This window comes from Sabethes cyaneus, chromosome 1, assembly GCF_943734655.1.
Source record: "Sabethes cyaneus chromosome 1, idSabCyanKW18_F2, whole genome shotgun sequence".
NCBI classification, from domain to species: domain Eukaryota; kingdom Metazoa; phylum Arthropoda; class Insecta; order Diptera; family Culicidae; genus Sabethes; species Sabethes cyaneus.
The window spans coordinates 55,118,474-55,134,728 of NC_071353.1; the positions used below are offsets into that span (position 1 = coordinate 55,118,474).

The 16,255-nt window shown below is 38.3% G+C and overlaps 1 protein-coding gene across 1 annotated transcript in view; it reads right to left on the bottom strand.

Annotated features, from left to right (window-relative positions):
* The window catches only part of LOC128745147 (protein glass), a 39,106-nt gene extending 23,223 nt beyond the window's left edge, over nucleotides 1-15,883 (bottom strand). Inside the window, exon 1 of the mRNA XM_053842147.1 lies at nucleotides 15,770-15,883. Coding sequence (XP_053698122.1) covers nucleotides 15,770-15,874 — 105 coding nt within the window. The 5' untranslated portion in view covers nucleotides 15,875-15,883. The remainder of the gene's footprint in view (nucleotides 1-15,769) is intronic.
* Between the last annotated feature and the right edge of the window lie 372 nt (nucleotides 15,884-16,255).

Below are 16,255 nucleotides of genomic sequence, written 5' to 3' on the forward strand. Positions count from 1 at the left end.
AAGGATCTTGATTCTGGAAAAAGCAATGGTCCAGACGGAATTCCAGCATCATTCATAAAAGATCACCACTCCATATTCTCCGTTCTGTTGAAGGATGTATTTAATGAATGTATCAGCACCGGAAGGTTTCCTGATGTACTCAAAGTCGCACGGGTAACACCGATTTTTAAGACAGGCAGTAAGACAGACGTAAACAATTATAGGCCAATATCGGTTCTACCAGTACTCAGTAAAATACTGGAAAAGCTGTTGGTATCCAGGTTGTCCGACTTTCTTTACGAACATAAAGTCTTGTATAACTGTCAGTATGGATTTCGCGCAGGATCAAGTACACTGACAGCCACAAGTGAACTTGTTGATGAAATTTATAAGGCGATGGACAACCAAAAAATGGTTGGAGTGCTTTTTCTAGACCTCAAAAAAGCATTTGATACTATCGATCATCAAATACTTCTCCATAAACTCGACATTTGTGGAATTAGAGGAGTCGCAAATGATCTAATTCGATGCTACCTAAGCGGTAGAACCCAGTTTGTTTGTGCAAATGGTGTTTCTAGTTCAAAAAAACCGTTAACAGTAGGTGTTCCTCAGGGCAGTAATTTGGGACCTTTACTGTTCCTTATTTATATCAACGATCTTGCCAAGATTGACTTACATGGAAAGCCAAGGCTATTCGCTGACGACACGTCGTTATCATATGAGGACAAAGATCCGGAAGAAATAATTCGCCAAATGACAGAAGACATGGGAAAACTTGAAGGATTCTTTGCGGAAAATCTTTTGTCTCTTAACTTGTCGAAAACAAAGTATATCATGTTTCACTCCCCGCGTCTGAGAGTTCCACCTCACTCGGAAGTTATAGTGTCTTCAACAAGAATAGACAAAGTAGAATGCTTTAAGTACTTAGGTCTAAATCTGGATGCCACGTTGTCGTGGAATCAACACATTGCAGATCTACAAAAATGGATTAGCTCAACATGTGGAGCATTATGGAGAGTCTCTAAGTTTCTACCGCAGAAGGTATTGGAAACCATGTACCATGCTTTCATTCAATCCAAGCTCCAATATCTGGTATCTATATGGGCTGCTGCTACAAAGACGCGATTAAAGCCACTACAAGCCGCACAAAACAGATGTCTGAAAGTGGTGTACAAAAAACCTCATCTGTATCCTACCTTGGACCTGTACAACAATGCAAACGCATCCATTCTGCCAATAGCTGCTCTGCGTGAAATCCAGTGTCTGTGTCAAACCCATAACTTTATGTATAATCCACGAGCTCATCACAATCAAACCCTACTTCGAACATCACATAGATATCAGCTAAGAAACCCAGCAACATTTGTTGTCAATCGTCCAAATACAGAAATGGGCAAAAAATCCGTTGCTTATTACAGTAAAGCGCGTTTCAATTGCCTGCCGTCGGACTTAAAATCTGAGCAAATTGGGAAAAAATTCAAACATAAAGTTAAGCTGCGCGTACGGAACATGATGGCGAACTATCTGCCCTAGTTAGGACACAAATAAATTGTCTTCGTCCAATTCGAATTATCTGGCTGTTGTCAACTGTACTCTTCACCTTCCTGTGGCTACGGATCCATGCACTTGGGGTACTCTGGTAGCGTGGCCAACTATACTGTAAGCACAGAACAGAAGTGGAAGTTAAAATCAAAACTCGTAACTCTAACCTTTTACAGATACTAGCGAACCTGGCGGTGGAAAGTGGCTTTTTACACGGAAAATTTACTATACTGTTTTCCAAGTTTAGACTAGCTGACCCAAAGCAAAGTTGCCAGAACTATTCTATGGAATTCCTGTACGGAAATGGCAAAAAGGTGTTAATAATCTTTATGCTCACGCGACCAAACCAACAAAAACTCAATCATGCATGTATCAATTTAGTTATATAGAAGTGAAGAATTTTCTAGGAATCTCAAAAACAGTGTATTGGTAACAATAATTTACATTCGTCTAACATAAAACTTCACTTTTCGGGCGAGAAACAGATGACGCCGCTACAAAAGTTAAGTTTGCTGCTGCGGAAATATCGTATTAATCGTTTTTTTACACGCAAACTAGCCGCGCACTAGCATAAAAGTGATCCAGTGATCCAGATGTGTTGGCTTCATCTATTTTGTTCGAAAACGTCAAAGTTGCCACCGTGTGATCAAAACTAGCATAGGTGTTTTTTCATCTCTCAAACATGCTAATGTAGTTGCCGCTAACCGCAGGTGATCAATAATAAAAATCAAAATCTATACCTACGCGACTTTTGATTTTACTCCTATTTTATACGTTACACCGGTTACGCATATCGTTGGAAGTTTAGCATAGAGATTGCTGACAAAAATATTACGCACACATCGCCGCGTATACGTATACGCGATTTGTTTGCATCTGGAGTTATTTTTCATTGCAAAGTGTTTCCCGATGCATACAAACCACCAATACAGTCGCACATCAACAATTCTTATATTGCAAATTGCATTAAAAACGTGAAATGCAAAAATCTTGAAAACAGTTTGCACGTAAAATTCCAGCGGCGAGTTGTCAAATATTTATGTCAACTTATTGCGAGTGTCAATCCCAATAAATTGACATATGTAATTGACAGCTCGTTGCGGGGCTTTTACTTGTAACATGTCTGCAAGTCTCTTGCATTTCACGTTTTTGATGCAATTCGCAATATAAAATTTGTTTAAGATCACAAGCCGCATGTTGATTTCGATTCTCGTCTCGATGATACATTTTGAAAATTCATAACACTTTTCTTTCTGGCATCCTTGCCAACTCGTCTAAATGCTCCAGTCTCGCCACCAGGGACTGGTGAGGCTGTCAAATTCTACATATTGTCCGTATAGCATTTATCAGTTTTGGTTTTGCTCCCACTTGCTGGTTGGAAGTATTAAACAGGAAGCAATTAAACACTGTATTTTTATTACAATTTTACTATTATTAGCTGTTGTCTCCGTTATGAAATTCAACTAGTCGAACCAACTGAATCTGTCAGTTCGCTCAGTGAAACCAAAACAAAAACAAAAGTTGGGTATTTTAATCCCCCTGTGTCTAGTCTAATCTGCCTGGACAGTGGGTAAAGTGATGAAATATGTAGTTATGAATTCTTTTTTTTACGATATTTTTAATTTAAAAAGTTTTTGTATAGTTATTTTCTGTAAGTTATTTCAATTTATTGCTTCTTATAAATTCAAATGATTTGCTCCCGTTGTACAATGCATGTCGTTTGACTCCCCAATTAATTTGTATTATCGGTCCATCTAAACGAAACCATCATCAAAAAGGACCCAAATTTTGAGCTTGCTCTTTTTCATCCATTTTCAATCCGAACTTCGTTTTCTTTGCCTCCCTTGAAAGGTATGACCCAAAACTGACACCCATGGTAAATTTCGGAGTATTTTGTACTAATGGCCGCTTCTGCGTCAGCTCCGGAACATCAACCACCTGTCTCCGGGGACATTTTTGTATTTTGAGATAATTCATTTTGCGGCACATCGAATCACATTGGCTTAGCAAAATAACACTAATGGAACTTCCCGGTACTTGGGCAGACAGACAGACTTCGCAGCCGGTTATTAGAGTACAGGATAATTACGGGGCTAGTGCAACGATCCTACTCACTCTATAGCAGCACCTCCTAGCCGAGATTCGAATATACGACGACTGGCTTGTTAGGTTGGCATCTTACCCCGAAGCTAACTGGGTGGATTATGATTTAGCACATATGGGATTATTCGGGACAAAGATGTGTAATACCTTAGAAGCTATGATACCAGATATGCCTTCAACACATAAGATGGTTTTTATTCCAATGGTAATGGTTGCTTCTAAAACGCATTATTAGTTTGATATATGTATTGTAGTTTTCAGTGCCATAGGATTTTGTTTTAAACCGCCCCAATATAACCAGAACTACCCCGTTAACCGGTTCATTATAAGTTAAAACGCTTATATACCCTAAAATCATCAATTGAACCCAAACCCGGTTACTGAAGTGGCTATTTGGTTCCAAAATGTCTCCATTGTACTTCCATCAATGTCTTTTGATCAAAGCGATATGATTTGATGTGCCTCATGATGCATTATCCCAAAATCCAAAGAATTTCCCCGAACCAGGTACCGGATGTTCCAGATCCGATAGTGATGTGGTCATTTGCTTTCAAAATGTCTTTATTATACTTTCAATGAGAGCAATCTCAAATCTTTTTTCTAATGCATTGAAGGTTAAGAGGTTATACTTTACACAGTTGAGAGGACTAAACCTTTTAACTGATTAAAGTGGAAATTTGTATATATGTTACGGTAACAGACCAAAAAAAATAATTTTACTCTTCGATTAATCTCTAGAAAATATTTCCAGAAAACTTGTATTAAATCAACAAAACGAAAATATAACTTGTTTAAAAGTTTCAAGTGGATCGGTGTAGGTTTTTTCGAGAAATCATGCTCATCGACTTTGGAAATACAGTTTTGAGAAATTTGCTTTCGCGATTTGCGCTTTGACACGTAACAATCAGCCAAAAAAGTATTCGGACGGCAGCGCACAAATTTTTCTCTTGAGACATGAACTGATCGCCAATCGCTGTTTTATCGAATGCTGATTAGGGATGGGAATCGAAAGCCAAAGTATCGATATCAGGTATCGCAATATATCGGACCGATCCGATACTGAGTAATGAGTATATCGCAACCAAAATATCGATACTTCGATATTCACCGATATCGAAACCCGCAATATTCAGAAAGTTTTCAGATACGATCCATCACGGGCTTGCGATGCGGCCTCCTGCCTCGTTTATGTCGCCGGCATCTCCGCACCTCCAAGATACCGTATACGTTCCACTCGACAATGTTCGCTGCAGATTTATTGGTCAGGCGGGCGCTTTTTAATTAGAAACATCAGGACTAGAACTGATCAGTTTCAAACAATTTTTCAATAGATTGGTTTAAAATGCAACAAAATATCCGGGCAAGATTTTGTTTCGAAAACCCCTGCATAGTTTGTTATATTCCAACAGAAGCAGCATCATAAATGCTTACATTAACTCCTATAATCAGAAAAGTGTTAGATGTAATTTAGATTCGCATAAGTTTACCTTCTAATATTATTTATTCACATTGTGTTATTCTAGGGGGGAAAATATTAAAGATAATCCACATCTCAAAAAATAAAATTCCAAATTAGAATCAGACACTGGCAAAACACCGAGCGTAGCTTATACGGTCGGTACCGTTTCCTAAAACGACGCAACCAAGTTCATCTCTTTTTCATACATGCAAACAACCTCGAAGTTAGGAATTTACCGGTGGTGTTGAATTTGTCATACTTTTAACACCAGTTTTAAATGCACCCTGTTAACCCTGTTAACATTTCCGAGTTAACTGATATCGGCCAGCGCGCTGGCAAGACTGTCATCTGCATATAATTTGAGTGAAGCCAAAATGTTTGGTCCTGGGATCCAAGTTGAAAGCTCTCCTTTCAGCTAATTTCGGTAAAGCCCTATATATCCGGAAACATCTAATAAACTAATGTTAAGTAATAAAAAAGTTTTTCGATTTTCTGAAATATTTTGAGTGACACAAGGCATGGCTGGATTATGAGATTCGCATTTTTAGACAGAGAATATAAATAACTGCTCAGGAGCACGATCGGTTTAAAGTAAATTATCATACGCAGCTCGCTTCACAGTTCACTTTATAAATGGTTCTTGCAAACAAATCTGCGCTTGCAGCGATACGATGTTCGGTGGTGGCTTCAGGAAATAATTAACCTAACAGTCCGTTGCTATCGGCATCCACCGTAGAAGAGTATTCTCAAGTTTCCAAAAACACACATGAAGGTGCTTCATATTTATTTCAGTTGGCCGTGTGAGTCAATGAAATAGATAAGGGAATACGAAAACCTAACGCTAGCAAAAAGACACACATCCAGCATATATCCGAGGATCTTGTACGAAGCTAGCACACGCAATCCCGGGTGTTACCGAAGTGCTAAAAACCGGCAAATGAAAGACAACACCGAAACGAGTTGCGGTTGTTTTTTTTTGAGTGTGAACTGCACATTTTATCAGGCACGGCAGCAGCGTATCGCCTCAAATAAACTTTGTAACTTTGTAAACTTTGTATTTTTCAAATGCGGCATGCAGTATTGTTCAGCTTTTAGACATGCCTGTTTGGAAGCTTGAAAACTGAAAAACGCGAGCTCGATAATTTGGCAAAAAGTTATGCGTGAAGAACTGGCCTTTTTGTAGCTTTCGATACCTATAATATCGGATGAAAAGGTATCGATATCCGATAATATCGCATGGTAAAATATCGATGCCGGATACTCGATATATCGAATGAAAATATCGATACCTCCGGTATCGATAAAATATCGCACATCCCTAGCTGATGTTTTTTGATATGCGACACGACATACTTTACTGATGCTGAAATGTCCCTTTATGAGAACCGGTTCCGGATTCATAGTGTCCCCCCGGATCCGGACCGTGCGCGCCATGGCTCGTAACTGCGGCAAAGTAACTTATATGTCCACAATCGATGATACATTTACAAAAATCAACAGATTTCAAACAAATTTTAAATATTTGGCAACTATCTGAAAAAGCCATGTCGCGGTCTCCCAAAGAACTCCGTTATAACTCCGAGGCCATAAGACATATGGCCATTATCTATAGACATTATGAAAATAGAAAAGACCTTAGAGGGGTTAATATTTTATCACAGAACAGAAATGGAAGTAAAAATCCAAACACGTACATGCTACAGATTTCTACAGATACTAGCGAACCTGGCGGTAGCGAGTCACTTTTTTCCACAAAAACACACGAACGTATACGAATGCACACAAAAGCATGTGAAAGCTGCTATGCGATTGGCAGCGAGCGTTCTGCTTATATTGCTGTTATTCGCTTCTATACGAAAACCTTCCCAAAGAAAAATAAAAACAAAAAAGACTTTTACCGTTTTTGTTTTTGCTTAGGTCCAATCTAGGTTCGCTCTAGTTTCAATCGAACGGCTGTCAAATCGTTTGTTTTTTCACTCAGGTTGGTTCGCTCTGGGTTGCACTTTTTAGACGACTGGTTCACACTGAGTTTTTTCACAGTTTGCCCTCGCAATAAGCAATACACTGACAACCCGAAAACGTTTGTTTATGCTCGCGAAAATGTTTGTTTATTTAGTGGTCGGTTGGAATAAACCCAGGTTAAAAAAACAAAAACGCTATTTGTTACCAGTTTTGATCGCCGAATCGTTCGGACTTCCACTTCTGTTCTGTGATGTTATTCTTGTTGACTTATTCGGTGAGATAAAGTTTATTTCAGTTTCGCTTAAGGTTCTTCAGATAGTCGAATTTACACTTAGTTCTATCCAAAAGTATATAAACTTGTTACCTTAGAGCTTTCCATAAAATTTATTGCGGTCGAATCCATTGAATCGAAATTGGTTTGTGTAAAAAGCCAACGTCATGGGTTTATACCGTCTTTAGGCATTACCCTTCTTTATCGACAAGACTTCGCAGCCGGATGTTAGAATACAGGAAAATTACGGGGCCAGTGCAACGATCCTACTGACTCTAACTAGCAAGCCCCACCTAAACTCAAAATATTCTGCACATAACTAATAGTAAATTTCCATATTGCTGATTGCAAGGAAAATTGTACCCTCCAAAGTGCGAAATCGCTCATGAAAGTGCGATCCTGCATTAAATCGTTTTGGTATCTTCGGCGCATTTTTTCGTTACATTCCAAGCAATAAGTGCACCTAAGAGACCGAAACGATTTAAGCCAAAATAGCACTTTTAAGAGCGATTGCGCACTTATTGATTAGACATTGATCTTCCTTGCAATCAACAATATGAAATTCCATATGATTATCATGAGCCACATATAAACATAATCCTCCCAGAAATACACATAAAAATTATACGCGTATGAATAGTATGTGCTAATTTATCGTTTGCACATAAATGATAACTGTTTGGCACATAAAAGTTTTCTCAGTGTAGCCGAGATTCGAACATACGACGACTGGCTTGTTAGACCAGCATCGTACCTCGAAGCTAACTAGGCGGTGCTAACTGGTTTGTGTATGTGACATAAAATTGTTTTATGTGTGTGACGCCTATGCTTGTATATGCATATGTACATGTGTGCATACATATATACGTAAACATAATGACAAATATATTTTGTTCTTGTCGAACTGAGTCGAATGACAGTCGCCATTATGGCTCGAAGAAGCTGATGGATAAATAAATGCATATCCAGCTTTTTACATGCCATAATGGCGGACGGCGTTCGTAATATTTGGATAGCATTTTTGACATTTCCTAAATACATGGCACGTTTTCTTTCCGCACGTTTCGTTAATTTTAACGTGAACGTGCGCAAAGAAAACGTGCGATGTAATTACGAAATGTCAAAAATACTATCCAAATATTATGAACACACTAACACAGATTATACGGTTCACCAATACGGCTCGTAAAAAGCTAGATAAAATTATTTAAAAATATCCTTCTTTACGGAGAAAATGCTCACTTATGTTAAACAAATAATATTTCATTCAGATTTTCAGGTTTATATACCCACGAATGATAGGATGCTTCTTGAAAACTGCTATCCAAAATAACAGCATATTCTGTGAAAAAAAAATCAATCAATCCTGCATAGAACAATACTAACGTGACTAGTAGGCCCTATTGTGATAATAGATACGATATTTTGATAAAATCATGCATTTTCCATTTTGGACTTATGGCCAACATTTTGCATCAAATACTCCTATGTGCGAAATATTTAGACTAGTTGAGGAATTTCGTTTAGACGAGATTTTGAATGACATGTGCACTCAAAACAAAAACTCGTCAAAGTTCTTACTTATTGGTAGAGTTTTAGACCAGAGCGTAGATGCCAGGTTTTGCTCGAACGATTGTTCGAACTTCCACTTCTGTTCTGTGCTGTAAGGTAACATGCACAAGTATATGTCTGGCTGAAGCCAGAGCTACTACGCCCCCACTCTAGTAAATCAACGGTTCCAGATCTCAACCTCCGGTAACACCATTATCACCAGCACCACCAGCAACCAGCAAATAGATGATGATGAGTTTTAAGCTCTCCTGTTGTACGCACTGCGTGGTCCTTGATCCATGTCATCCAATTAACCCGCCCGTAATCTGCTGTTCCTCTGGCTCTATATGGTCTAGTATTCGTACGCTTGGGCTACTCTGGTAGCGAGGTCAACTATACTGTAAGGTAACATGCACAAGTATATGTCTGGCTGAAGCCAGAGATACTACGCCCCCACTCTAGTAAATCAACGGTTCCAGATCTCAACCTCCGGTAACACCATTATCACCAGCACCACCAGCAACGAGAAAATAGATGATGATGAGTTTTAAGCTCTCCTGTTGTACGCACTGCGTGGTCCTTGATCCATGTCATCCAATTAACCCGCTCGTAATCTGCTGTTCCTCTGGCTCTATATGGTCTAGTATTCGTGCGCTTGGGCTACTCTGGTAGCGAGGTCAACTATACTGTAAGGTAACATGCACAAGTATATGTCTGGCTGAAGCCAGAGATACTACGCCCCCACTCTAGTAAATCAACGGTTCCAGATCTCAACCTCCGGTAACACCATTATCACCAGCACCACCAGCAACCAGCAAATAGATGATGATGAGTTTTAAGCTCTCCTGTTGTACGCACTGCGTGGTCCTTGATCCATGTCATCCAATTAACCCGCTCGTAATCTGCTGTTCCTCTGGCTCTATATGGTCTAGTGTTCGTGCGCTTGGGCTACTCTGGTAGCGTGGTCAACTTTACTGTAAGGTAATATACACAAGTATATGTCCGGCCGAAGCCAGAGATACTACGCCCCTAATCAAGAAAACCGATGATTCCAGAACCCACGACACCCCCCAGTCATCAGCACACTGAGCAGTTTATCCTGAATCCATGATCTCCGGTTCTACTGCTACCCGTTACCACATGCTGCGACATCTATGCCATTCGACTGCGCTGCTTGTGATCTTCTGCAACGCTGTACTCTTCCGGCTCTACAAGGTCCAAACGGTTCTAGTCTATACCAAATCGTCGAATTCAACATACCGATATACATAATCATCAGGCATTCAATTTATCCTTTCATATAATTATGTAACTAATGAATTGTGATAGTTTCTAGTTTACCGCACTTCCTTAAAAGAGCAACTAAGCTCACTGGAAGTACATGTATTGTGAAACAGAAAAGATTGAAGGTTTTGTGCCTATTGGAGAAAAGGCTTAAAAGAAGCTTCACTCCAACGGGCTTTCCTTCCCTAGAAGAAATAAATAAATAAATAAAAAAAAAAAAAAAATTACCTGATGTTATCTTCCATGCAACTACATTGATTTACGCAGATGATGTGAAAATCTTTTTTCCCATCAAATCCATTGGTGATTGCATGAAATTGCAGCTTGATGCATGCATGCCCACATGCAGGTCATGTGGGAAGGTACTGCGAAATCCGTGGATTGAAAGTAAATACGAACAAGTGTTCGGTTATGACCTTTACCAGAAAAGCCAACCCTGTTATCTTTGATTATGCATACCGAGGAAATGTGGTACTACGAGTTGAATATGCTCGTGACCTGGGGGTAACGTTCGATCGCTCGTATTCCTTTAGTAGGCATATTGATAATGTGATCAAAGAGTGTCTGAGACTTTATGCACTTGTCGACGCCTTGACGAGCCTTACGCAGTACTAGCGATCCATAAAGGCCTTGTCAGAAGTAAACTCGATTTTGCGAGTGTTATTTTGCGTTCTCAGTATATAACGCACATCCAGCGCATCGAAGGGATCCAGAAAAGGTTTGTAAGATTCGTTCTCAGGAATCTTAGATGGAACGTAGAACAGCTACCACCGTACCACAATCTCTGTTCTCTGGTGGATATTGATACGGCCCACTCGAGACATAAAATAACCGATATCGTATTTTTTTAACATTCTCTCAGAACGCACAAACAGGGGTCAATATTTAACGATAGTGCAGATACACTCCGACAACGCAGGACCTTTGAGCCGCCTTTTCGGTCCAGAAATAATTCGCAGCACAAACCTGCTTCTCGATTTATGAATGCCTTCAATGCATTGCAGCATATTATAACCATTAGCATGAGCTCGGATGTGATTGGACATATACTTATTTTATACCATGATAAAAATTTCTATTAAAAAAAGTACAAAACTTTTTCTAAAACCTGTATAATTCTACTTCAAAATTTTTAATAAATAATATTTAGCGCCCCTTCCCTCTTCTTCTTCTTCTTAGCGGTACGTACTAACTTGCTATCCCCAATTATATATGGTAGCAAATTACACACTATGAACATGGAAAGATCACAAGTTTGAATAAAAACGGTCTAAAACTACTCAAGTGCACTGTCAATTTCTCGTTTGTTTGAGAAGCCCCAAATACCCATCAACTTTAAAGTCTTGTAATTTTAGCTAGAATCATTATTTTGATCAAAAGATAAATCTACATAATGTATTTTAAATACTATCATAGAACCTCATACCAAAAAATATAAGGATTGGTTCAAAATTTTGAGAAAATCAGTTTTTTGTTGTTTTCCAACAATAGTGTCGAGTGGACTTGTGGGGTTTCTCAAACAAACGATTCATACTAATGTGCAGAGAACGTTAACGAATTGATGATATTTTTTTAACTGTCATAATTTTAACTTGTTGTTCGTATGTTAGTTGAAAGGCAATCCCTAGCAACCAAAAGTTAGAATTTCACTTAAGGAACGAACTTGGAAGTTCAGATTTGCTTTAAATTCAGTTTCGCAGAATTTTCTTGCTGAATAACCAGACACTACATTTGTAAACCGAACTTCATTCTCAATAAAGTACCTAGCAACTTGAAACACTCAACATGCAGCTTGAAAGTTCAAAATGCAACTTAAAAGTAATTTAGAGTTCGGATAATGGTGTCTAAGGAAGACTAACTAAGGAAGCTTTATGTCTATGGATCTATAGCTTGCTAAGCAGCTTTACGTGCAATTAACCGAACTTCAAAGTTGCCTTGAGTTCGCTGCATAGAGCACTAAGCAGCTTCTAAATAAACTTTGTCAAAAATTTATATAATAGCACTTTAAGTTCTATTTTTATACTTTTCTATTTTCTACCTCTGCCTCCTTCTAACTTCTGTAATGTCGCTTCATGCGATTAAGATAGACCATATAAAAAAATCAGAGAGGTTGTGTACAAGACACGACCGCATATATAGGTGACGCAGGACTACACAACTCTCTTTGTATTCGCGTTGACGAACGTAAGCTGCTGCCACCTCCAAAAGTTTACTGTAGGGGTGAAGCAGAATAGAAATTTCTGGAAGAGCGCAAGAGACCGAAACATTTTGGCAGATTTTCACCCACACGTACATACGGGAATTTCTATGAGTGTGCAAGAGATCGTTTAATGCCGTCAACGCGAATAGTGATAGTAGCATATATTCATGCTTGTAATCATTCGATTCTTCATGTATACATGCTATATGCAACATATATACATGCTACATGCGTTGTATGTAACATTTATCAAAGTAGTAACACTGCATACGTTCAATTCTCAAAAGATTGTGCATTTGAAAACAATTTAACAAAATCAAGCACACAAAGTAGTGCTTTCCTGCTACCTTACTGAAATTAAAGATTGTTTTTATTATCCATGGTTTCCCACGTTGAAGGGATTTTACCAATTCAATCCTATTTTATCAACAGCACATCTTTCCACTACACTTCTAATGAAACGGCAAGCATGCGAATTCATAAAGAGTCGTATTATAACCGAACACTACAGCTGTAGCACATTTTTCCAACACAGATATCAAGTTCGCCGAGGTTTAATCGTCTCGCAGTAAAGAATTTGCGATCTGTTGGGACAACGAACTTGTGTCATTTTTTCTGGCACACTTCCCTAACACAGACATCAAATTGGACTAGGTTTAATCGCGTTCGTTAGGAGGCTTTGTTACTCTCTCTGGCGTACTTCCCAAGCAAGGACATCAAAATGGTCTAGGTTGAACCGCGGTGCTAAGAAATCTTGTTGAAATGAGGAAACTGTCACTTGTTTTGGCTTACTTCCCAAGCACAGATATAGATATAGATATAGATTGGTATAGGTTTAGATCATCGTAAAGAATCTTCCAACCAATCATGAAGCGAGAGTTCTGGTAAAACATAGGTTCATTATTTTCAATTTTTCAATTTTTCAATAGTTCAACATTAAGAATCCATACTTTTCTTCATTTGGGTCAATTCTTAGAAGATTTTCCGATCGATTGGTGTAATAATATTGAAAATCGATCGGAAAACCGCTGAGCTATTAGCGCTCAAAACCTTTCATTTTTCGTGACGCTAGCATTTTTCGATTTCTTGGAATGACACCCTATCTCAAAACTTGCCGTAAGACGTAGTCCTACGTCAAAAGCTCTAACACCTACCGCTGCTGGATTTGAACACGAGCGTTCCGCGTTACAAGCCTATCCTGATGCATTGCGCCATCTTTGACGCCGCTAATGACATGAATTTGGCCGATGAGTTGTTCTTGAGTGAAGTTCGTTTCGGGGTTGTGGTAAATGCGAAATTAGCACATCGAGTAAAACCGATGCAAATCGCATATTCCAGAAATGGAGCAATGCATCCAGGTCACCGACAGGGAGTTTAAATTCCCAAGGTTTGTTTAGTTGGTGGTGTGCGGTAAGTTACAATAAATTAATATAACAAAACAGTCAATTATTCTTCTGATGATCTTTCATTGAATAAAATAATTTATATTGGTTATCATAATATTAACCGAAATTAAATGCCTTAGTATTTAAATGGGAAATGTCATGAATAATCTGCAAAACAGGAAGAAGTGGGAAAATTCCCCCAAACTTTTTTATTTTTAAGATTATTGGAGTTTCTTTTTGAGCTGAACAGAGTTCTATGCAGCGACTTTTGTGAACTTTTTGCGAATTTTTAGTTCTGTTTGAAGTTGGTTTGTATTCACTTCGAAGTTTATTCAACAAATACGAACTTGAAAGTATGGTTAAGTGCTTAAAAATTAAGCTGAATAGAGTTCTATTCATCATCATTTCGTTGGCTGATTAAGCCAATTATATTTCAAATCAACTTGTCATAATAAATGGTGCTATATATCAACTATTTGCAAAGCAATTGACGAATGGTAACAAATGGTAAATGATAACCCAGAGTATTTATTCTTTTTCTAACGACGTATAGCAGTCGGCTTACTTTTCTGTTTGGGGAAGAATGAATGCTGAATGCGAAAAATGTAGATTCAGGCAAACTGAAAAATTCTTGATACAGGGCCAAAAATATAAACTTAGTGAAGGTGAGATTATTTATTTATTTATTCGTTCAACCATTAGTTGTGGGTCCAATGACAAATGTTTTATGTTTTGGGCAAGAGCCTTAAACCAGTTAACATTCGTTTCAAACTAAGCAGTTACTTAAAGTTGACTAGTGCTACAAGTCGCACTAAAATTTTCAAAATGCGATATCGTGTATCGTCGCCAATCACCAGAAGTGTTATTGTGACCTGGTGAAACTCTTATTGGAAGTACAAACTCTAAGAAACGGATAAAACTGATATACAGAGTTTGAGTATTTAGGAAATTTAAACATTGTATTTTGTTTCAAATTCATAGGAATGTTTCAGAGCTTTTATTACAGTGCACTAAATTGAAACTTTGCGTGACAAACGTTTGCAAAATGTCAAGTTTTTTCGATTCGATTTCGTAGTCTTACGTGAATCCCACGTTCGTGCACAGACCTTCATACGTGTTCTAGGCACAGACCTTCATACTTTTTCTCAAATTAAATCACGTCATGTAGTTTCATAGACTTCACATTCCAGGAAAATAACATGGATCTTGAATGCTCTATGGTGAACTTATTCACATTGTCTAACTGTTTCTGTTGTCTCACTGTTGACTACTTTCCCCTACCAATTTTTTCAGATTATTTACTGACCGTGTCCCAGTATCATCGATTTGTATCGAAATTTCATTACATTTAGTAAATTTTTAGTGCAATGCAATGCAACGCTAATTTCAAAATAAGGTGAACGCAAGCCGAGTGTTTAATTTTGCTTTATTTTCAACAGTTGAGTTTTATAATTTAAAAGTGAGTTATACAGCACCGTTAAGTTAAAGTACATGATTGAAAAACGTACAGAGTTTGAAATATGTGGCAGATAACAAAAGAAAGAAAAGCAATATTTTACTTTAAATAATTCTTAAATCTTAATTAAAACGAAAAGTTTTGTTTTAAAAAGAACCGCATATAAAAGTGACTGTGGAGTAATTTAATTTGTTTATTATGTTTAGTTTTCACAATCTGCCAGAAGCTGCAATTTCAGACGTCACCTAAGAACTTTAATCCTTTCACCACTAATGTCAAGTTCAACTATCACTTGTTCGTTGATCTTTAGATAGCTATCGATATAATCCAATATGTACTCGAAACACACTTGTTTAATCCTCATGTGCGGCTTTCACTGAGCAAAGGCTTCTTTTATGCTGTCACCAACTATCAGTTTCACTTTCACTGCACACTGGTGAAGAGTTTTGGAGTAAACCACTGAACTGAATCGTACGGGATGAAAGTTAAGACTAAATTCTCCTGGAAAGCATTTCATTCTGCGTAGCGGGGATGTTTTCATCATTCTCACCAAACATACGACCGCGAAATTACTCACCTGCGGGCTGTCGAGTGGCACTCCAAACAGGGGATTGTTCGGGACGTATCCCGTTTCCGGCTCCATGGAAGTTGTACTACCGGCGCTCTCGCATGATATATACATAGCTCCTCCTTCCTGAGGCTCGTTGCCGTCGTTATGGTTGCAGTCGTTGATGCTAATATGATCTGAAAATAGGATAAAATTGTAGATTTTTCAACTTTAAAAGGTGTGTAGTTTACAAATAATTGGTATTAAAACCAACAGAAATATGCTGCAGCTATTGTTTGTGTTTTTTCTGGTTGTCATTTCATTTCCGCTGGGATTTTATGCTCGCATGCATTCTGTTGTTATGCTAACGTATCTCGTAACGCGCTCCTTCCTATAGGCAGCGCTATAGCATAGCGAAATTGTATAACCAACACATCGATTTGAATTTGTATTCCCACATTCATTTCTCCGTTGGATCGCAGCCTGTAACCGGCATGGTTTGGCTGGTGTGGTTTC